Source organism: Sinohyriopsis cumingii, chromosome 16, assembly GCF_028554795.1.
Source record: "Sinohyriopsis cumingii isolate HCF-2022 chromosome 16, ASM2855479v2, whole genome shotgun sequence".
Lineage (NCBI taxonomy): Eukaryota > Metazoa > Mollusca > Bivalvia > Unionida > Unionidae > Sinohyriopsis > Sinohyriopsis cumingii.
Window position 1 is genome coordinate 11,312,127 of NC_142976.1, and position 25,786 is coordinate 11,337,912.

At 34.4% G+C, this 25,786-nt stretch overlaps 1 protein-coding gene across 1 annotated transcript in view; it reads left to right on the forward strand.

The window, feature by feature from the left end:
* The window catches only part of LOC149779943 (leucine-rich repeat and coiled-coil domain-containing protein 1-like), a 476,629-nt gene that overhangs the window by 293,629 nt on the left and 157,214 nt on the right, over window positions 1-25,786 (forward strand). The window contains exons 18-20 of the mRNA XM_089936640.1: window positions 2,435-2,506; window positions 8,216-8,290; window positions 23,101-23,200. Of these exons, the coding sequence (XP_089792766.1) occupies window positions 2,435-2,506; window positions 8,216-8,290; window positions 23,101-23,200 (247 nt within the window). The remainder of the gene's footprint in view (window positions 1-2,434; window positions 2,507-8,215; window positions 8,291-23,100; window positions 23,201-25,786) is intronic.

Consider the following 25,786-nt stretch of genomic DNA (forward strand, 5'->3'; position numbering starts at 1 on the left):
CCACTGTAACAGACTTAAAAATCAGTTCGGTGCAGAATCGTTATTCAGGTCCATTTGAACTTGATTGCAACATCTGAAATTCCCATTTCCATCCAGCATTGAATTTTGTGTGATATTTCAGTTGCTTGGATTTCAATGTTTTTGGTATTGAGAGATGATGCACACTTGGACATCATAACAAGCCTTAAACACCAAAGTCAAACCAACCAAGTTTTATGTGACTTGAGCTTCTGAGTAATCCTAAACATAATCAACAAACATCTTTAATCCTGCCCAAATTACTTTTGATCATGCATTGTATTGACTTCAATCCTTCTCAACAACTTTATGCACTGAAGCAAAATATACCTTCCAGAGAGAATCAAAGTAAAATGTGTAATATCAATTAACGTCTTTAATCCTTTTGGGATGACTTCTCATACATAGGATAAATTGCCTCAATAAACAATGAAGCCAGATTATGATGCTGACAAGATCAAAGGAAATTAGTAACTACATTGTGTTGCCATGCTTAAGCCAGTTTTTTTCACGTGATCACATGCAGTATTACCATAAACATGCTATCCTAGAAGCAAAATGTAAAGGAAAAAAAATGGATTTTTTTTCACTAAACATTTTGTATCGACATTTTGAGATTTCATGGAGGACTGGGAGCCATGTCTAAACTCATGGTTCTCATAGATGATGCCTGGGCAGGTATCAAACCCATAACTCTTGAATTATGAGTCTGACACTGTACCAAATGAGCTGCCACAGGTCCCATTAAAAATAAGAGATTAACTTATCTTAGAGTCAATAAAATTATTTTGGCCAGTAGAGCATCAATCCCTTTTAGGGTCTCTTGTTATGAAGAGTTTGACCACTGCATATGTATGAGGTAATTATGCATATGATTGGCTGTTGCTTTTTTTCAGATAGGATTTTGTCCAATCTTGGTAAGCAGACCTATATCTTCAAGATTTAGGTTGTGTATGATTGTGTTCAAAATTCTTGCATATTAATGAGGTGATCATGTATCTGATTGGCTGATCTTGTGAACACTGTTCGAATTAGATTTTGATGAAACATTTTACATAGTGTTATATTATCCAGATGTTGGATGAATTTGTTTAAATGTATATTATTGAGATAATCTTGTATGTATATTATTGAGATAATCTTGTATGTATATTATTGAAATAATCTTGTATGTATATTATTGAGATAATCTTGTATGTATATTATTGAGATAATCTTGTATGTATATTATTGAGATAATCTTGTATATATATTATTGAGATAATCTTTTAGGTACTTGGCTGAGCTAAGTGTTACCAATCTGAAGACTGAATTTTTTTTATTCAGATTATACTTCAACTTGGCATATATATATATATATATATATATATATATATATATATATATATATATATATATATATATATCATCATTGTCTTGGACAGGTGAGATCTGCAAATATTAATTGGATATCTTACATCTCATTGGCTGAGCTAATTGCTACCTCTTTAGAGACTATATTTCTCAACCAATTTTTGTTTTAAAAATTTTAATTGGTTGATATTATCAAAATCTTAGATGAGTTTAATTATGAGTAATAGACTATGCCTTTATCTTCGAAATAATATTTATCAGGTTTTAATAAAATAGGTTCCATATGTACTCATTTATAATTCAAGTCCAACTGCAAACTGCCCAGACCCATATCGGCCATTGCATAATGCATCAGCAGATCCGGGTCTGTGCAGTAAAGTAACCAGTAGAACAAACAACATAGACCCTGCAATGCAGGCGCATTATGCTATGGCAGATCATGACCTTTGTTTGTTGCAGTTTGACTCAACTTATCAGCAAGTATATACGGGAAAGTAAACATGATAATAAATTTAGGATCTTGTTTGAAAAGTAGCTCAGTCATTTGAGGTAGGGTCACTTTTGTATACTGAGTATGAGAAAGGGTCAGCCATTAAGACAGAAACATAATTAGAAACAGAAAAGGCTGACTTTGCCTTCCTGAATTGGAGACTTTTACAGGCTTTGATGTATGTACCCCATACATAAGTTATTTCATTTAAAAGAAAACATACTATATATACTTGCTTATCAGTCACATTTACTGTCAAACAACATAGACCTTGATACGCTGTCACATAATGCACCAGTCAGTACAGCTCTGTGTTGTTTATTCTTTTGATTAGACCTCATAGATCCAGATTTGCTGGCATTTTGCAAGTGCAGATCTGTGACTGATGTTTGTAGATGCACCTGACTTTTCAGCAACACATATAAGCAAGATGCAACAGAAAAATGTATGATTGTCAGCTGTCTATTTAGAAATTATGTGGAGTTGAAGAGCAACAGTATAATGACAAATTAAGTTGATTAGGATAATTACCAGTGTTTTCATAGATACACAAATATTTTTAATATTTTTTAGTTGGTAAAAGAGCAGAAAGGAAGGATAGCTGAACTGTCAAAAGCAAAGCTTGAGCAAAGCGTGGAACACAGGGTAAGAGTAGGCTGGTTTACTTTATTTAATAGAGCATGATTTAACATTCAGTTTGAAGTTTAAGGGCTTAACCGTTCATTGGATGGTTTGAACTTGAACTTTGATGTGTACTGTACTACTCAGTAGTTCATTGGAGGGTTTGATCTGAACATTGATGTATACTGTACTACTCAACAGTTCATTGGATGGTTTGAACTTGAACTTTGATGTGTACTGTACTACTCAGTAGTTCATTGGAGGGTTTGATCTGAACATTGATGTGTACTGTACTACTCAGTAGTTCATTGGAGGGTTTGAACTTGAACTTTGATGTGTACTGTACTACTCAACAGTTCATTGGAGGGTTTGAACTTGAACTTTGATGTGTACTGTACTACTCAGTAGTTCATTGGAGGGTTTGATCTGAACATTGATGTGTACTGTACTACTCAGTAGTTCATTGGAGGGTTTGAACTTGAACTTTGATGTGTACTGTACTACTCAACAGTTCATTGGAGGGTTTGAACTTGAACTTTGATGTGTACTGTACTACTCAGTAGTTCATTGGAGGGTTTGATCTGAACATTGATGTGTACTGTACTACTCAGTAGTTCATTGGAGGGTTTGAACTTGAACTTTGATGTGTACTGTACTACTCAACAGTTCATTGGAGGGTTTGAACTTGAACTTTGATGTGTACTGTACTACTCAATAGTTCATTGGAGGGTTTGATCTGAACATTGATGTGTACTGTACTACTCAGTAGTTCATTGGAGGGTTTGAACTTGAACTTTGATGTGTACTGTACTACTCAACAGTTCATTGGAGGGTTTGAACTTGAACATTGATGTGCACTGTACTACTCAACAGTTCATTGGAGGGTTTGAACTTGAACTTTGATGTGTACTGTACTACTCAACAGTTCATTGGAGGGTTTGAACTTGAACTTTGATGTGTACTGTACTACTCAGTAGTTCATTGGAGGGTTTGATCTGAACATTGATGTGTACTGTACTACTCAGTAGTTCATTGGAGGGTTTGAACTTGAACTTTGATGTGTACTGTACTACTCAACAGTTCATTGGAGGGTTTGAACTTGAACTTTGATGTGTACTGTACTACTCAGTAGTTCATTGGAGGGTTTGATCTGAACATTGATGTGTACTGTACTACTCAGTAGTTCATTGGAGGGTTTGAACTTGAACTTTGATGTGTACTGTACTACTCAACAGTTCATTGGAGGGTTTGAACTTGAACTTTGATGTGTACTGTACTACTCAATAGTTCATTGGAGGGTTTGATCTGAACATTGATGTGTACTGTACTACTCAGTAGTTCATTGGAGGGTTTGAACTTGAACTTTGATGTGTACTGTACTACTCAACAGTTCATTGGAGGGTTTGAACTTGAACTTTGATGTGTACTGTACTACTCAACAGTTCATTGGATGGTTTGAACTTGAACTTTGATGTGTACTGTACTACTCAATAGTTCATTGGAGGGTTTGAACTTGAACTTTGATGTGTACTGTACTACTCAACAGTTCATTGGAGGGTTTGATCTGAACATTGATGTGTACTGTACTACTCAACAGTTCATTGGAGGGTTTGAACTTGAACTTTGATGTGTACTGTACTACTCAACAGTTCATTGGAGGGTTTGATCTGAACATTGATGTGTACTTTACTGCTCAATAGTTCATTGGAGGGTTTGAACTTGAACATTGATGTGCACTGTACTACTCAACAGTTCATTGGAGGGTTTGATCTGAACATTGATGTGTACTGTACTACTCAACAGTTCATTGGAGGGTTTGAACTTGAACATTGATGTGTACTGTACTACTCAATAGTTCATTGGAGGGTTTGAACTTGAACATGAATGCATACTTTATTACTCAATAGTTAATTGGAGGAAGGTGATAGAAGTTTCATTTGTATTCATCTTTGAACTCAATAAAGACTGGATGATAGTCTGATAATGTTAAAGCTCCATGGAAGTCACATTTAATATTTGGATCAATGAAAATGATCTTTCTGTATCAGCATTGCAGTAAAAGAGTGTCAAACATATAGTGTCCACACTATCCATCATGTCAGATCTTCAAGCATTCTTGATGGTTGAAGGCATCGATGTTTTACATTGTGTTTTCAAACAATGGAATCCCACTTTCAGTTTGCTCCTAATTTGACTTTTCAACTACATGTATGTAGTAAAATTCAACTGAAAGAAATTTTGCTCTTGACCAATCCAATAATTGTTAAAAAGTCAAGTTTAAGTGTCTCATGTGATGCAAAAGAGTACAGTGGCAATTTTTTCCTTAACAATTATCACTGATTGAACTACCTTCCTACTAATTGGTTTTTTTCCTTTGATGTATCTTACAATGCCAATTAGTGTAATAGACTCTTCCACTGCAGTAGTCAGATGGACTTCCAATATAAATCACACTAACTATTGTCAGTACGTTAAGATCAATTGTAATTGTTTATCCCTGACTGACTTTACCTTTTAATGACCTCTTATGGAAAATAACCATGTAAACTGACTATAAATGCTTGTATTCCTTGAACATCAAGCATGAAGTTATATGACTGTTTATAGACAGTACAGCATGTACACATTATGGTCATATGTAAATGAAGCTCTCTCTCATAAGATTTATTGTGGATCATGCTTTTTATAAACAACACTGTGCCTGGGGGTGGGGGTCAGATATTGTGCTATTTGTTGGTGTAATAACACTCTGACATGTCAGGCATTGCTCTGTGTCAGGGATTTTCTATGTATCTTAAAGCATCACCATCACCTAATTTTTAACTGAATTTAAAATTTGGCAAAAATTTTGATGTACATGATTTTTTTTACTCCCAAACACCTTGACATTCTCAATACTAATAATCTTAGAATGAAAAAACATAATCAGGGAGAGAGAGAGAGAGAGAGAGAGAGAGAGAGAGAGAGAGAGAGAGAGAGAGAGATTTTGACCACCACTATAATTTCCCTAGCATGTAGGCTGTATAAATAGTAAAGAGATCTGATGAGAGCCAATTGGAAGGCTATTCTTGGGATCAGTTTATTTAATAGATCATCGTACAAGCAATTAAAAGATAAGGTGGTCACATATAAATAACCACGCTTTCACAGATTACTTAATTGGCTGAGGATAGCTAGGATGATGCTGTCTTAACTCCTTTGCTGACTGCTGTAGGAAATCTCATTAGACTAAATTGCATAGGTAAAGTGGAACAAACCAATTTGTTATGTAAATTAAGGAGATGCATGTTGAAGAACAAAAGTAATTATACATCATTGCCTTGAATGAGACTATTTAAGCCAGCTCTGTTAATGATTACTCATGATTTCATGACATGTTGTTCTTTTGGGGTTTAACACAATTTTTTTCAGCACATGAGAGGCTGTAAATGGCAATCAGCATGATTGGTGCAGGAAAAGCCTGGGAAAACCCCACTAAGAACTAATGACCCACAGTAAGCTTTCTCACAGACCCACAGCCTGAGACTCAAACTCATGCGGACAGAGTTGGCTGGCCAGCCTGAGACTCAAACTCATGTGGACAGAGTTGGCTGGCCAGCCTGAGACTCAAACTCATGCAGACAGAGTTGGCTGGCCAGCCTGAGACTCAAACTCATGTGGACAGAGTTGGCTGGCCAGCCTGAGACTCAAACTCATGCGGACACAGGTTAGATGGCCAGCCTGAGACTCAAACTCATGCAGACAGAGGTTGGCTGGCCAGCCTGAGACTCAAACTCATGCGGACAGAGGTTAGATGGCCAGCCTGAGACTCAAACTCATGCGGACAGAGGTTAGATGGCCAGCCTGAGACTCAAAGTCATGCAGACAGAGTTGGCTGGCCATGATCAGTTCATTCTGCATATAAAATGCAAAACATTATCATTTCATTAGTTGTAATGGTGTACAGGTTTAGTTCATATTTTAACTCGTTAACCCCTGGAGGTTTTTGTCGTTTTTGCCTGAAATGCAACTAGGAAACACACTTTGGGGGCTGTTTCTGAATGTATCCTAATACATCGACTTCCAAGAGACTTCCCATTAACCTAATGCCTAGTTGTGTTAGAAACATTGTTTTTCATTGGTTATTTTGCTCGCATATGAGCAGAAGGGTAAAAGTTTAATTAATTTTTTGGGGCTTTTATTTGTTTGATGGCTGGTTGTGATTATGTGAGTGTTAGCATGTGTATGTATGTGTTTGGTGATGCTGTTTGATAGTGCTAAATCTACCAGTTTTTGTTTGTTGAAGGTATATTTAATGCATCAAAGATAACAGATGCTATTTGCTTTTATTAATCAATTTTGAATTCCCAGTAATTTTCTATACACTTTTGTGAAAAAAAACCTATCCTAGATTGAACACTGTAGCTATTTTGGTTCATTCATGCTGACCTCCCCTTGGGACCTTAAAACACATATTTTGAGCCTCCCAAAAACTCCAACACTGAAAATATGCCAGGTTTACTATGGGTTTTAGGCCAAATAAAAAATATTTTGGTTCTGGTTACAATGAAAATATAAACTAAAGTCGTTAGGTCAGTACATACTTTTATTTTTGGTCTGGGCAGATTTAAATTAAGTATCAACTTGAAAATAAGCATCATTCACATCCAGAATTTAACATCAATCATAGCTATTTCATTTGTTAATTTTTTTCTACTAACACTTTCTTTCTTTTCTGAAAATCTTTTCAAAAAAAATGTAGGGTAAAGCAGGAAAAAAAATAGTGTCAGTTGGGTAACCAGAACCACACATACATTTTTATTTGGCCTTATCTACAGGGAAGGAAAATACAACTCTGGAATTAGAATAATTTACTTTCAGTAAAAGTTTCATTGCATTAGCAGGAGATAATTTTACTATCCTCCAGTTGTCCATCCATGTGTCCATAACTCTGTTTCATCCTACGTCACAGGATGGAAATTCACCAAACTTTATAGATATTGGAAGACCATCTATGAAAAGGGTTTAGATTTTGAGTGCCTCTTTCAGGTCTCCTGGTGTGAGTCATAGGTCAGATGTACAGGAAAAGGGCACAATTTTTAATATTTAGACAATCATCTTAGCTACTGTGTCAAACTATAAATCAGACTTTGTGAATAGCTTGCAATTGGAGTGAGAAAACCACCCATATATTTGTGACTTCAAAGGCCAAGGTTACAATAGGACTCAAATAAAAACACAATATTCTCTGAGTAAGTTTAGTTCAAGACTTCATGCACTGATTAAACTTTGTGAATGGATTGCACATGAGCCAAGAAAGAATCATATTGATTTTACTGTCAAATGGTCCCTGGTTATGGTCACTTTGACACAACATTGGGAAAAGGTTTCAGTAAATGACTTCAATTACATACATCATAATATCACCAAACTTTGAAGAGGGCTTCATAGTTTGGGAAGAATTAGGGTTAAACAGCTTAAAGGTCAAGGTCACAATAACTGAGAAGTTGGTTTTGACACCATCATCAGCAAATAGTTTGACTTTAGGAAAGATGGGAACCTACTAATTGTAAGGTTAAAAATTGTAGGTTAAAGTCACCGAGACCCATTGGTCAGTACTGTTTAGTGTCCATGAATGTAGCATTAACTAGGGGGTGAACATGCAGTAAACCATTCATGGCACTGTTTTGACTTTTTAGCAACAATAGCTGTTTTAATCATTAATAGATATTGATGTTTATATTACCTGCACAGGAACGGATCCAGACACTTGAAGCGCATGTAGAAGAGGCAAGAAAGCGAATGGTTCAGTTAGAATTGCTGAAAAAGGTAAATATCTGCCACAAAGTTATACTTCTTTTTTGCCAGATTAATCAAATAACAATAAGATTCTTGATACATAATATTTCAAACACTCTTCACCAAGGCTTAATTAATATTAATTTATTAGGTCTATAGTATGATTCTGTTTTCTACTTGAAAAGCTATCCTATACTTATATGTTCATCACCACCACTCTGACAGATGTACACCTCTCCCTTGATAACTTACGCACATCAGGGTCCAAAAACATCGACCACACTATAAGTGAGGCGTGAGTTATCAAGGGACCTATAGAAAAAGCCAAAACCAATAAAGGGATCGACGTAAAGGCAAAAGGGGGTGGGGTGGCAGGTTATAGTGTTGAATACTCAATTTATAATCGTGCTGAGATTAACTGTGAATAAATATCTCTTCATAACAGTGTACTTTGTTTATTTTTCCCTCATAGAACAACATTAATTTCAGGATAAATTACAGTATATTGAGGAGATCATCAAAAACATTATTCCATGTGGTTTCTGTTCACTTAACATGTGTACCAATTCACACATTGTGTAATACGTAACTAATTTGTGTGTTGAATTGGATACATTCTAGTTTTATTGTTTGATCCAAATTAGACGGGGTTTTTTAATACAAAAGATTGAAACTCTTTTCGAGAAACTTTGTCAAATAGTGGAGTGTCAGATAATCTCAATAACAGCCTATGCAAGCATATGTACCAGCATTAGTAAGAGTTGATGTGGAATGAAGTAGATTGTGGCCCTTGCATGGAAAGATGCTGGTTGTGCAGTTTTTAATGGAATGCTGTCAAACTATGTCAGTATGGTGGTCATTGGCACACTTCAATAAATCACTTTGCCATGGATGAAGTTCTCCGTCATACGACAGAAATTCCATCTCCAGATGTCCCACAGGTCAATTAAGTTCTTTGTCATATGACAGAGATTCCATCTTCACATGTCCCACAGATCGATGAAGTTCTCTGTCATACGACGGAGATTCCATCTTCAAATGTCCCACGGGTTCATCTTCCAAATCATGCAAATCTGTGGATTTTTTGGGGTGGATTGGGGGATAGGGTTAAAGTGGCTGGAAAGCATTTAATAGGAAAAAATCAATGCTTAGGTATACTAAATTTTAAATTTGTGATTTACTGTTAAGCAAGCAAACAGACCTTTTCATGTGGTATTCAATTAACTATAAGCATCCTTGGACATGTTCTGTTGAATCATGAAGTTCATACTTCACTCCATAATTCAGTGCCCTCTATATTCCACTGCTATTCAATTTTTACATTTGTCTCATAGGAACAATAGTAGATAGAGGGCCCTGAATGATTTGGGTGGGACACCTTGGCCATATTCTATACCTCCAAGTATATCAGTCTTTCATTGTTTTCTCAACCCCCCCCCCCCCATTGGCTTCATAGAATGATTTTTAAAAAAAATTAATTTGTTGTATTATTTGGCTTGATAGTCATCGGTCAGAAAGATTGGAATTTTGCCCATGCTGAATTTGAAAGCAATAACTGCATTTATTTTCTTCATCTCTCCAATTCAGTACAGTTACAAATGTGTAAATGGTTTAAAGAACAGCATGCTCCTTTTTCCCTGACTTTAAACTTCAAAAAGGAATAATCATCAACTTCTCCTGACTGTTGGTCCTGTATATAGGAAAATGCATGGTTATTTCAGCAGCTTTATATAATGTATATATACTGAGTGACTTTATACAATATATATATGCTGACTGACTTTATACAAGTATATATACTGACTGACTTTATACAATGTATATATGCTGACTGATTATATACAATGTATATATGCTAACTGATTTTATGCAGTGTATATATGCTGACTGACTTTATACAATGTATATATGCTGACTGACTTTATACAAGTATATATACTGACTGACTTTATACAATGTATATATGCTGACTGATTATATACAATGTATATATACTAACTGATTTTATGCAGTGTATATATGCTGACTGACTTTATACAATGTATATATGCTGACTGATTTTATACAATGCATATATGCTGACTGACTTTATACAATGTATATATGCTGACTGACTTTATACAATGTATGTATGCTGACTGATTTTATATAATGTATATTCTGACTGACTTTATACAATGTATGTATACTGACTGACTTTATAGAATGTATACATGCTGACTGACTTTATGCAATTTATATTCTGACTGACTATACAATGTATATATGCTGACTGACTTTATACAATGTATATATGCTGACTGACTTTATACAATGTATATATGCTGACTGACTTTATACAATTTATATATGCTGACTGATTTTATTTATACAGTGTATATTCTGAATGACTTTATACAATGTATATATACTGACTGACTTTATACAATGTATATATGCTGACTGACTTTATACAATGTATATATGCTGACTGACTTTATACATGACTTTATATATTGTATATATGCTGACTGACTTTATACAATGTATATATGCTGACTGACTTTATACATGACTTTATACAATGTGTATATGCTGACTGACTTTATACATGACTTTTGTAGATGCTGACTGACTTTATACACTGTATACATGCTGACTTACTTTATACAATGTATACATGCTGACTGACTTTATACAATGCATATATGCTGACCAACTTTCATTGTGAGAACAGTAGAATGACTTTGAAACATAAAGGCAGTAATTATGGAAAAGTACTGCATGCTAACAGATTTAAGACTGAGAAAATAGTATTTGTTGACTAAGTGAATGAAAATGAAATTGTTTAATATCAGCCTTTTGGAATAAGCAGTTGTGGTAATTTATTAACTGAAAGAGGATTTATGCAACAAACTAAATGTTTCACAAAACATTGAGACTGTATTTTGCAGTAAATCTTGTACTTGAGACAGTATTTTGTAATAAACCTTGGACTTAAAACTCTACTTTGCAGTCAATCATGTACTTGAGAATGTATTTTGTAATGAACCTTGGACCTGAGACTGTATTTTGCAGTAAATCTTGTACTTGAGGCTGTATATTGTAGTAAACCTTGGACTTAAAACTGTATTTTGCAGTAAATCTTGGACTTGAGACTGTATATTGTAGTAAACCTTAGACTTAAAACTGTATTTTGCAGTAAATCTTGTACTTGAGGCTGTATATTGTAGTAAACCTTGGATTTAAAACTGTATTTTGCAGTAAATCTTGTACTTGAGACTTATTTTGTAGTAAACCTTAGACTTAAAACTGTACTTTGCAGTAAATCTTGTACTTAAGACTGTATTTTGTAGTAAACCTTGGACTTAAAACTGTTTTTTGTAGTAAATCTTGTACTTGAAACTTATTTTATAGTAAACCTTAGACTTAAAACTGTACTTTGCAGTAAATCTTGTACTTGAGACTGTATATAGTAGTAAACCTTGGACTTAAAACTGTACTTTGCAGTAAATCTTGTACTTGAGACTTATTTTGTAGTAAACCTTAGACTTAAAACTCTAATTTTTTCAGTAAATCTTGTACTTGAGGCTGTATATTGTGGTAGACCTTGGATTTAAAACTGTATTTTGCAGTAAATCTTGTTCTTGAGACTTATTTTGTAGTAAATCTTAGACTTAAACTGTACTTTGTAGTAAAACTTGTATTTGAGACTGTATATTGTAATAAACATTGGACTTAAAGCTGTATTTTGCAGTAAATTATGTACTTGAGACTTATTTTGTAGTAAACCTTAGACTTGAGACAGCATTTTGTAATAAACCTTGGACTTAAAACTCTACTTTGCAGTCAGTCATGTACTTGAGACTGTATTTTGTAATGAACCTTGGACCTGAGACTGTATTTTGCAGTAAATCTTGTACTTGAGACTTTTTTTGTAGTAAACCTTGGACTTAAAATTGTATTTTGCAGTAAATCTTGTACTTGAGGCTGTATATTGTTGTAAACCTTGGATTTAAAACTGTATTTTGCAGTAAATCTTGTACTTGAGACTTATTTTGTAGTAAACCTTAGACTTAAAACTGTACTTTGCAGTAAATCTTGTACTTGAAACTTATTTTATAGTAAACCTTAGACTTAAAACTGTACTTTGCAGTAAATCTTGTACTTGAGACTGTATTTTGTAGTAAACCTTGGACTTAAAACTGTATTTTGTAGTAAATCTTGTACTTGAAACTTATTTTATAGTAAACATCAGACTTAAAACTGTACTTTGCAGTAAATCTTGTACTTGAGACTGTATTTTCTAGTAAACCTTGGACTTAAAACAGTATTTTGCAGTAAATCTTGTACTTGAGGCTGTATATTATAGTAAACCTTGGATTTAAAACTGTATTTTGCAGTAAATCTTGTTCTTGAGACTTATTTTGTAGTAAATCTTAGACTTAAAACTGTACTTTGCAGTAAGGCTTGTATTTGAGACTGTATATTGTAATAAACATTGGACTTAAAACTGTACTTTGCAGTAAATCTTGTACTTGAGACTGTATTTTCTAGTAAACCTTGGACTTAAAACAGTATTTTGCAGTAAATCTTGTACTTGAGGCTGTATATTGTAGTAAACCTTGGATTTAAAACTGTATTTTGCAGTAAATCTTGTTCTTGAGACTTATTTTGTAGTAAATCTTAGACTTAAAACTGTACTTTGCAGTAAGGCTTGTATTTGAGACTGTATATTGTAATAAACATTAGACTTAAAACTGTATTTTGCAGTAAATTATGTACTTGATACTTATTTTGTAGTAAACCTTAGACTTGAGACTGTATTTTGTAATAAACCTAGGACTTAAAACTGTATTTTGCATTAAATCTTGTGCTTGAGACTATATTTTGTAGTAAACCTTGGACTTAAAACTGTACTTTGCAGTAAATCTTGTACTTGAGACTGTATTTTGTAGTAAACCTTGGACTTAAAACTGTACTTTGCAGTAAATCTTGTACTTGAGACTGTATTTTGTAGTAAACCTTGGACTTAAAACTATATTTTGCAGTAAATCTTGTACTTGAGGCTTTATATTGTAGTAAACCTTGGACTTAAAATTGTATTTTGCAGCAAATCTTGTATTTAAGACTGTATTTTGTAGTAAACTTTGGACTTAAAACTGTATTTTGCAGTAAATCTTGTACTTGAGACTGTATTTTATAGAAAACCTATGACTTGAGACTGTATTTTGTAGCAAACCTTGGACTTAAAACTGTTTTTTGCAGTAAATCTTGTACTTGAGGCTTTATATTGTAGTAAACCTTGGACTTAAAACTGTATTTTGTAGTAAACCTTGGACTTGAGACTGTATTTTGCAGTAAATCTTGGACTTGAGACTGTATTTTGCAGTAACCTTTAAGCAGAAAATAACAGTGTTAATGAACTTTTAATTTACTCACTTATACTCCGCTGATAAAGGCTTGTACTGTGCAATTTCTTAATAACTTGTATGTTACATATAAGCAGATTTTAGCATGGATTAATATTTCTCTCACATAATACTTGTACTTCTGCTTACATGGACTGTTGTTTCACTTAACTTCACTACATATGTAGATTATGTTAATTTATAGGTGACCTATTAGTCAAGGTTATATGACTTATAAGTCAAAAGAAGTTATTTTCATAAAGGTGGCCATCTTATAATTGTGATAAATCTTCAAAAACAATTGGTCACTCCAGAACACTATTTGAAATCCATATATTTCAATTATGGATATTGGAAGATGCTCTCCCTGCTGCAGAATTGTCTGGTGAATTTGTGAATAATTATTTTATCTATTGACTCAGCTTATGATAATCTGATTCTTGCTGAGAATGTTAAATATCCTTTTTTCAAGTTCTTTGTATTTGTGTGACTTGTACATTTCACCAGTTTGCCTTGCAACATTTCTTTTGTTTAATGAATGTTGAATGGAATCGACCTCCTGAATGTTTGGACCCTTCTATTTGTTTGAAGTCTGTTTGGATATAACACATTCTTCATTCCAGTCTTATTGCAGATAGCACATACATTTTTATTTTCGTGGCCAAAATGCAAGTTATCACTAAACATATAGTTGGTCACCTTTTTTGTTTGATGGATGGCAAATACATTTGAACTTTCCTGTCATCACCACCCAGAAATTATTGAGGCATCAATGATCTTCTTAGCTTTGCAGTTTTGTGTCTTATTTTTCTTTCTGACAATTGAATTATCATGCCTTTAACCAAATGGATTGTGTGAGGAGTTTCTTTCATTTCAGTTACAGATATCATGCCTTTAACCAAATGGATTGTGTGAGAGTCTGTCTCATTTCAGTTTACAGGTATCATGCCTTTAACCAAATGGATTGTGTGAGAGTCTCTCTCATTTCAATATACAGGTATCATGCCTTTAACCAAATGGATTGTTTAAGAGTCTCTCTCATTTCAATTTCCAGGTATCATGCCTTTAACCAAATGGATTGTGTGAGAGTCTGTCTCATTTCAATTTACAGGTATCTTGCCTTTAACCAAATGGATTGTGTGATAGTCTCTCTCATTTCAATTTACATGTATCATGCCTTTAACTAATAGCCCCATTATTTTCAGAATTGCCCCAGAATGACTTTTTGTGTCATTAGGCATTTACATGACATGGCTTGTAGTATTGATCCTTAGTTGCTTTAAAGGTACTCTCTGCATTCACTGCATTTAGAGATGAATTCAGTTGGCAGATTGTTTAGAAAATACGAGGACCTGTTCTCTCATCATTATCTTGGTCATTGCCTCCAAAAAGAAAAGTAACATCGTGTATCATTGTTTAATAAAATATAAGATGCAGAATTTATATTTTCAAGTAAAGCAGAGAAATGTCCAGTATTTTCATTTTATTATACACTCTATGTAGGAAGAACTCTAGGGTCTAAAGATCAATGGTCAAGGTCACTGTGACTGACAATAACATTATATCAACACGACTGATATAGACCAAACTTTGTGAATGGATTGAACTTGAGGGTATGGAATAAGCCAGTTAATTTGGGAGTTATAATTCAGGGTCACTATAATTAAAAATAAAAATTGGCTTTTGCAGAAATATTTCAGTTATCAGTGATGTACATTAATCAGAGTTTGCTGATAACATTGTGCAAGAAGAGGTCTATTGATTTTGTTATGCCTTTTAACAGTCTGAGTCACTGTATAACAACTTTAAGTTCTAGGCCATGTGCCTTGACCAAAGTTTGCATAGGGCCTGCATTTAAGGTATGGAAGAGGTCTGTTGATTTTATTATGCAACGGTTAACAGTCTGACTCACTGTATAACAACTTTAAGTTCTAGACCATGTGCCTTGATCAAAGTTTGCATAGGGCCCGCATTTAAGGTATGGAAGAGGTCTGTTGATTTTGTTATGCGATGGTTAACAGTGTGAGTCACTGTATAACAACTTTAGTTCTAGACAATGTGCCTTGATCAAAGTTTGCATAGGGCCTGTATTTAAGGTATGGAAGAGGTTTGTTGATTTTATTATGCAACGGTTAACAGTCTGAGTCACTGTATAACAACTTTAGTTCTAGACAATGTGCCTTGACCAAAGTTTGCATAGGGCCTGTATTTAAGGTATGGAAGAGGTCTGTTGATTTGGAGGTCTAAATATAAAGGTTATTGCTTCTCGAAGAAAATTGGTTTTGCAGAACAACTCTATGTTCTAGAAAAATTTTTGACCAAACTTTGTGGCTGGCTTATGCTTTGGGTAATAAGAAAACCTTTAGATTCTGGGGTCTGGAAGCCAGAGGTTATATGTGTGGTATAGGAAAATAATGGTTTCTGTACAGATTAGTTCAGTACTATATACCTTGACCAATGGTCCAAGTCATTGAGACCTGTTGGTCACTGATCTCCAGATTTAACCATACCCTTCTATTGTGTGCATAGAGTACTGTTAATCATGGGGTGGATACATAATGTGCCAGTCATGGTACTCCTGTTTTATGCTGTATATTTAAAAGAATATGTGTTGTACATAATGATATATAATTAGAATGTGCTCAGGTTTCATTCTTAAAAATAAGAATGAAAAATGTTTGTAAAAAAAAATTGAATAAGTGTTTTTCACAAGTTTCATTATAATAGGTTCTTGGTACAGCAGTAGTATGTCTGCTGTTTATGCATGTAGTGAAAAGATTATTAAAGTTTGTTGTTCATCTATCCTTCGGATTTTAATAACAGATGTAAAAAAATAAACTGTTACTTTAATAGGATGTCTAGGCATGGACTGGGCACAGTAAACTCTTAATAGGATGCCTAGACATGGAATGGGCACAGTAAACTCTTAATTTAACAGGATGTCTAGACATGGATTGGGCACAGTAAACTCTTAATAGGATGTCTAGACATGGATTGGGCACAGTAAACTCTTAATTTAATATGATGTCTAGACATGGACTGGGGACAGTAAACTCTTAATAGGATGTCTAGACATGGATTGGCACGTTCAGCTCTTAATTTAATAGGATCTCTAGACATGGACTGGGCACTGTGAGCTCTTTATTTATTAGGATGGCTAGACATTGATTGGGCACATTAAACTCTTAATTTAATAAGATGTCTAGACATAAATTGTGTACAGTAAGCTCTTAATTTAATATGATGTCTAGACATGGACTGGGCACAGAAAACTCTTAATTTAATAGGATGTCTAGACATGGACTGGGCACAGTAAACACTTAATTTAATAGGATGTCTAGACATGGACTGGGCACAGTAAACTCTTAATAGAATGTCTAGACATTGACTGGACACAGTCAACTCTTAGCAGGATATCTAGACATGGACTGCGCACAGTAAACTCTTAACTTAAGAGGTTGTCTAGACATGTACTGGGCACAGTAAACTCTTAATAGGATGTCTAGACATGAACTGGGCACAGTAAACTTGTAATTTAATATGATGTCTAGAAATGGACTGGGCACAGTAAACTATTGATAGGATGTCTAGACATGAACTGTGCACAGTAAACTCATAATTTAATAGGATGTCTAGAAATGGACTGGGCACAGTAAAGTCTTAATTTAATGTTATGTCTAGACATAGACTGGGCACAGTAAACTCTTAATAGGATGTCTAGACATGGATTGGGCACAGTAAACTCTTAATTTAATAGGATGTCTAGACTGGATACAGTAAACTCTTAATAGGATGTCTAGACATCGATTGGCACATTCAACTCTTAATTTAATAGGATGTCTATTCATTAACTGGGCACAGTAAATTCTTAATTTAGTTGGATGTCTAGACATTGATTGGGCACATTAAATTCTTAATTTAATAGGATGTCTAGGCATGGACTGGGCACAGTAAACTCTTAATAGGATGCCTAGACATGGAATGGGCACAGTAAACTCTTAATTTAACAGGATGTCTAGACATGGATTGGGCACAGTAAACTCTTAATTTAATAGGATGTCTAGACATGGACTGGGCACAGTAAACTCTTAATAGGATGTCTAGGCATGGACTGGGCACAGTAAACTCTTAATTTAATAGGATGTCTAGACATGGATTGGGCACAGTAAACTCTTAATTTAATAGGATGTCTAGACATAGACTGGGCACAGTAAACTCTTAATAGGATGTCTAGACATGTACTGGGCACAGTAAACTAGTAATATAATTGATGTCTAGACATGGACTGGGCACAGTAAACTCTTAATAGGATCTCTGGACATTGATTGGGCAGATTCAACTCTTAATTTAATAGGATATCTAGACATGGACTGGGCACAGTAAACTCTTAATAGGATTTCTAGACATCGATTTGGCACAGTAAACTCTTAATTTAATGGATGTCTAGACATGAACTGGGCACAGTAAACTCTTAATTTAATAGGATGTCTAGACATGAATTGGGCACAATAAACTCTTAATTTAATAGGATGTCTAGACATGGACTGGGCACAGTAAACTCTCAACAGAACGTCTAGACATTGACTGGGCACAATAAACTCTTGATAGGATGTCTAGACATGGATTGGGCACAGTAAACTCTTAATTTAATAGGATGTCTAGACATGAATTGGGTACAGTAAACTCTTAATTTAATAGGATGTCTAGACATGGATTGGGCACAGTAAACTCTTAATTTAATAGGATGTCTAGACATGGACTGGGCACAGTAAACTCTTAACAGAATGTCTAGACATTGACTGGGCACAGTAAACTCTTAACAGAATGTCTAGACATGCACTGGGCACAGTAAACTCATAATTTAATATCATCTCTAGACATGGATTGGACACAGTAAACTCTTAATTTAATAGGATGTCTAGACATGGATTGGGCAGAGTAAACTTAATTTAATAGGATGTCTAGACGTGGACTGGGCACAGTAAACTCTTAACAGAATGTCTAGACATGAACTGGGCACAGTAAACTCATAATTTAATAGGATCTCTAGACATGGACTGGGCACAGTAAACTCTTAATTTAATAGGACATCTAGACAGGGACTTGGCACAGTAAACTCTTAATTTAATAGGATCTTTAGACTTGGACGGGATGCAGTAGTTATTATTTTTCATGCTGTGTATGTAAAGTCAGTTATTTGATTAGAATTCTACATTTGTACCATAACAAAGATTTAAATCTGAGACATGTTTTACAGTGGATACAAGAATTAGTCACTGACCGGTCTCACCAGATTCATTATTTTCTCTTCAATAACAACCTGAAATTGAAGAAAACTGCTAGAAACGCAAGAAGTTGATAAACTGATGTCTGATGGAAAATATGCAGAGACAGGGACATGATGCAAGTCTCACTAGATATGAGTTCCTGGCTTTCTGTGTATCATTAGAGGATTGGTCTAGATGGAACATTTGTGAATCACTGATTTGAGCCCACATGGGGCTTATATGCTTTCTTCTCCCCATGCGTCATTATTATCTTGAGTTTGAAGATTAATGATCAATGGTTCTCAGAGACATACATGTAATAAAATGGGATTGAATCTATTTGCCTTGATAGTACAGCAACTCTTCTAGCCATTCAAAAACAGCTCCTGTATTTCCATCTATATAATTCCAAAGTGAACACTAAAATGATCAACATTTACTGTGGCTTAATATACTGGCAGATTAAACCATTCATTCATTCATTCATTCATTCTATTATTCATTCATTCATTAACTCACTCACTTATTCGTTCATTCATTCGTGCATTCATTCATTCATTCATTCACTCATTCATCCATTCTTTCATCCATCCATCCATTCATTCATTCATTCATCCATCCATCCATCCATCCATTCATTCATTCACTCATTCATTCATTCATTCACTCATTCATCCATTCATTCATTCATCCATCCAACCATTCACTCATTCATCCATTCATTCATCCATCCATTCATCCATTCATTCACTCATTCATTCATTCATTCACTCATTCATTCACTCATTCATCCATTCATTCATCCATCCATCCATTCACTCATCCATTCATTCATCCATCCATTCATTCATTCATTTATCCATCCATCCATTCACTCATCCATTCATTCATCCATCCATTCATTCATCCATTCATTCATCCATCCATCCATCCATTCATTCATTCATCCATCCATCCATTCACTCATTCATCCATTCATTCATCCATCCATTCATTCATTCATTCATTCATTCATCCATCCATTCATCCATTCATTCATCCATCCACTCACTCATCCATTCATCCATCCATTCATTCATCCATCCACTCACTCATCCATTCATCCATCCATTCATTCATTCATTCACTCACTCATTCATCCATTCATTCATCCATCCATCCATCCACCCATCCATTCATTCATTCATCCATCCATCCATCCATCCATCCATTCATTCATTCATTCACTCATTCATTCAATCATTCATTCATCCATTCATTCATTCATTCATCCATCCATCCATCCATTCATTCATTCATTCATTCATTCATTCATTCATTCATTCATTCATCCATCCATCCATCCATTTACTCATCCGTCCATCCATCCATTCACTCATTCAGCCATTCATTCATCCATCCATTCATCCATTCATTCATTCATCCATTCATTCACTTATTCATTCATTCACTCATTCATTCATTCATTCATTCATTCACTCATTCATCCATTCATTCAGTGTAGAACAAAAAATAACCATTTAAGATTTGATTATGAAGATGAAATTTTGTACACTTACTGGACTAGTAGTGTTGGTGTACCCCAGCCTTGAATTTAACTTTTTATACTACTTACAGTTTTGGGGTGTAACTGAGAAAACAACTTTCAAAATCCTATTTCTACTATAAATTTTGTTTCTAAAATGACTTTTATGAATAAATACTTTAAACATGAGTTTTGGAGTATGGAGCTGTTATGTTTTTCAGTTGTAATTTTTATAATCATTTACTACATGGACAGCTTGGCCAATGTCGGTACATGAGAAAGTTGCCATTAGCTTCCCAGTGGTCAGTGGTTCATACCTGGGTTTTCTTCTCTTCTTCCTCCACCAATTATACTGGTCAACATGTATAGCCAGCCTATCTTACACTGAGAAATGACATTAATCAAAACAACAACAACTTTTTTAACAGTTCACAGAAGAGGAATTCTTATCAAATGTTCAGTCATCTGTCCATCCATTAGCACAAGTTTGTTATCATTGCTCCTCTTAAATTACTTGGAGGGTTGCCTTGAAATTTTACAAATACATTCATCCTAAGGTCTAGTTGATCCTGAATGAAGTGTTGCTGCTCAGACAGCCAACATAGCCACCAAAGCAGCTATCTTGAAAATCCTGTAATTGCTGATCCTTGAATGGATGGCCATATCAATATGGGATTTCGAATAAAAGACTTAAAATATCTAATTTGTCGTAAATGGAAATCATGCCTATCTAACATCGAGTGTGGCCACTACAGCAGCCAGCTTGAAAATCATGTTATTGTTTCTCCTCCTGAATACAATATCATGTTGAAAATCATGTCATTGTTTCTCCTCCTGAATACAACATCATCTTGCGGTTTTGGAGCAGATGACTTTTGTTGGTGTCTGGCTGGTCTTGAATGATAATTTTGCTGGTCAGATAGCCATTATGGTCACCATAGGCCATCCTGAAAATCTTACTGAATAATAATTTTGCTGGTCAGATAGTCATTATGGTCACCAAAGGGCCATCCTGAAAATCTTATTGGATAATAATTTTGCTGGTCAGATAGCCATTATGGTCACCAAAGGGCCATCCTGAAAATCTTATTGAATAATAATTTGCTGGTCAGATAGCCATTATGGTCACCAAAGGGCCATCCTGAAAATCTTATTGCTACTCCATCAAGATAGAAAGTCATATCAACATTGGGTTTTCACCAGAATGCTTCTTATGACATGTAGATGACACTAGATACAAATGGTTCCACCAGAATACTTCTTATGACATGTAGTTGACACTAGATGCAAATGGTGCCACCAGAATACTTCTTATGACATGTAGTTGACACTAGATACAAATGATGCCACCAGAATACTTCTTATGACATGTAGTTGACACTAGATGCAAATGATGCCACCAGAATACTTCTTATGACATGTAGTTGACACTAGATACAAATGATGCCACCAGAATACTTCTTATGACATGTAGTTGACACTAGATACAAATGGTGCCAGTCTGATATCCAGTATCACCAGCATGGCAGCAATCTTAAAAGCCATGTTTATTGCTGCTCCTCCTACATGGAAGGTCATATCATCATGGGGTTTTCTCACCAAGACTAATTATGGTGTCTAGTTAGTCCTGAAATGAAAATTATGCTGATCTGAAATCCACTATGGTCACTTTGGTGACCGTCTTGAAAAGCTTCCTGTAGCTACACCTTTAGAATTCATGGTTATAACTACATAGTGTTTTCACCAAAAGACTTTTTGTGATATCAATTAGGTCCTAAATGAAAATGGTGCTCCACAGACATCCAATGTAGGCTCCTTGATGGACATACTGAAAATCTTGTCACCAATGCTTCTGAATGGATGCTTCTATTGGCATGGGGTTTTCATTAAAAGTTATGTAAAATGTTCTGGTTTGTCTGAAATGAAAATGGTGCTGATCTTTCATTCAGCATGGCTGCCATGGCGATTGAATTTTTTTTAAATCTTATTGCTCACAAATATAAGAGATGGTATCAACACTAAGCAGTTATAAGGATGAAAATGATCTTTCCTTGAATCTTTTGGAAAGATTTTTTTGGGCAATTCCAACCCCAAAAATGCAAAAATAACGCAAATGACAAGAAGAAGGAAAAAAATCACAAAAATAAGTCATGTAAAATTAATACATGTATTTTATATTCCTTGGAAGGAACTTTTTTTAAATAAAAGCCCTCTCAACCAAATAAAATATTTTGACATCGCAAACATTAGTGGTCTTCAAGAAATATACACCAAGGCAAATCATAGTTTAGGCTATTTACGACCTAGCTGGTTATAAAAAAATGTAACAGAATTAGCTTTCAGAGGTTTTGTTCAACTTATTTGAAAATATGCTTGTAAAGTTTGGGACTTGCCTAATGGTGTTATATAATGAACTTTAAAAAATTAAAAAGAGTGTAGCCATATCTGTCAAATCCATTAGGACTACAAACATGATATATCTTAATTGCCAGTGCATTCTCATGTAACTGAGATAGATGGTCTTAAGCACCTTTTTAAGTTCCACTATGCTAACTATGCTATTTTCTAACTTATTATTTAAAATAGTTTTAAAATAGAAATTTAATTGTGATCAGCCACAGTTCAAATGTGTTTAAATTGCCTGATGATCATTTTCAGGAGAATTCCAAACTGGGTGCAGAAGTTCAGGCCCAGGAGTCGGTGATAGCAGGGCTGAGGGCTGAGAGAAAACTCTGGGGACAAGAACTGGCTAAGCAAGGTATTGTACCTTTAACCACAATCTGGGCCATGTTTTAGTAGCTGTGATTAGGAATATGCTTAACCTTGGGAGGGGAACGAGACCAATAACTTTGTACATGTACATTATGTACGTTAGTGTACGTTTTTGGTTAAGATTTTGCACTAAGCTCATGTTTTTATACTTGTGAAACTACTGTTATGACTCTATGTAACAAAAAGAAGCAAAACCAACAAGTATAATACAATCAACAAATAATTTATTTCCCCTTGAATATAAAGTGATAATTCAAAGATACTTATAGTATTTTGAATCAAATCCCAAATTATCCTAAATGTTTTATCACAGGTCCAGAAGTAAAGAATGTTCCAAATGAATTCAAAATGAACATTATGATATACAACAATGGTATAATCCAGAATGTCTTTGAATGAGTTCTCCATAATCCCAAAGTAGTGTTTTTATCCAAAACATTTATGAGCACTTTGTAAATCCAGTGAATAATTCAGATAAATTCTCTCAGATTAATATCTAAATACAGCTGTGATTCCAGACTGATCATAAAGCTGGAATGAATAAGTGTTTACCAGATCCTATATATACTAATTAAACTAGTTGATTTTATGCATCTGTGTTAAAATCACAACCATACAAAAGGAAATCAATTAGACTCAACATTTATTGACTTAAATTAAGCTTCTGCATTTTGCTTGTGACCAGATAGGTTTATGGCACCCTGTATGCATTGGTTTATGCATGGAATTATGAAACTAAGTCAGAGGATGCATCTTGATGCGAACAACTTCCACATCTTCGAAATAGGTTGCTGTGAACCATATTTCATGCTTAACTGACATCCATTTCAGTAGTAGATCCCATGTTTTGATGCTTCACTGGCTTGGGTTAAATGTTTGTGTTTGATGTTCATTTTTAAGGTGCTGTACATGCTAGAAGCATGACAATAATGATATGCATCTCAGTTGGTACCACATCCTTTCAATAAAAGAAGTTCATCATGACCTATATTTTAATCTTTTACTGGTTCTGGTTATGTTTGTAAACCTTTATTTCATACCACACAAATGTTGCCATGCGATTTGCATACTGACCTACTGCTATGTATATTTAATTTAAATTGTTTTTTAGTTTGGGGCTGGAGTTTAATTTATTATATGTTCTGGATAAATGTGGCTTGGACTTGACGTTGTCCAAAATCAAGTACATGTTGTTTCTGACTAGAAATAGTGAGGTAGTTTGCATTCTGTAAACAATAATACATAGCAAGTATTTGTATAGGAGATTGGGTTTAATATTAGGATCATTATCAATAGAAGTAAACATATTTATTAGTGTCAAGCTCATGGGTAAAAATACCTATTCTACCTGATGTTTACCACATTCTGTATGTTAATGTTTACAACAGCTGTTGGAGACAAATAAAAATTTTGTAACTGTGTAATCATGGATTATAATCTGCTTTTATATGATGCCATAATGTGGAACAGAATTTGTTACTCATCTCATTTCTCACACTCTAGCTCATCACAATCTACAGTTAGCAGATTTTGTGGATGGCTTTGCTTGAGATAAGGAAACCTGTATATTTTAGGTCAAAAGGTCAAGGTCACTGACTGAAAGAATTAAAATTGGTTCTGTCTTTTAGACCAGAACTACACTACATGGATGGTTTGCACTTGGGATATGGAAGAAGCTTATTGATTTGGGGGTAAAAATAACAGAGATCTCGGTCATTATGACTAAAATAAGAAAATTGGTTTCTGCACAAAAATATGTCATTAAACATGTATTTCAGTAAAGTTTGTGGTTGACATTTATGTTGCGTTAAAATAAGAAATGGTTGAGTTTGAGGTCAAAAGGTCCATGGGCATGGTCAGTATGACTGAAAGAAGAAAAATGTTGTTTTTTGTGTGGTACTGGTAATAGACCAGAAGAACTTAACAGGACAGCTTGTTGTCCATCATCCATTATTTGTCGTCTTATATCCGTCTTCTGATATCCATCCTTCTATTAGCATAAGTTTGCTCTCACTGCTGCTCCCAGCCTAATTGGAAGATTGACATGAAACTGTACATGCACATTTATCCCAAGGCCAAGTTGGACTTATGAAAATAGCTGTGCTCAGATATCAGTTGTGTATGGAGTTTTTTGCAAATCTAACTTTCTCATGATTGTATGTGGTAAACAGGATGCTACTAGAATTTGAGTTCAAGGCCTAAACTTATTTTCAAATTTGTTGAATTTTCCATTCTAGAACATTCTGTTGCGTTGAAGGTCAAGTTATCAAGTTATGATGTATGTGTGTGTGTGTATATATATATATATATATATATATATATATATATATATATATATATATATATATATATATATATATAAATAAAAAGAGATTAGGTAAAAAAATAATTTCTAATTTCTGTTTTGAGATCAGTCTGTGGAATCATTTACAGTTGTGTTCAAATATAATTTGAGAGGAATTATTTATTTCAGTTATTTATTGGAATTACAAAGTGTTCATTTGATTAACACATTATTTAGGAATTATTGTGAAATCATTTAAAAACATTCTGGATTATGTTATTGGTACAT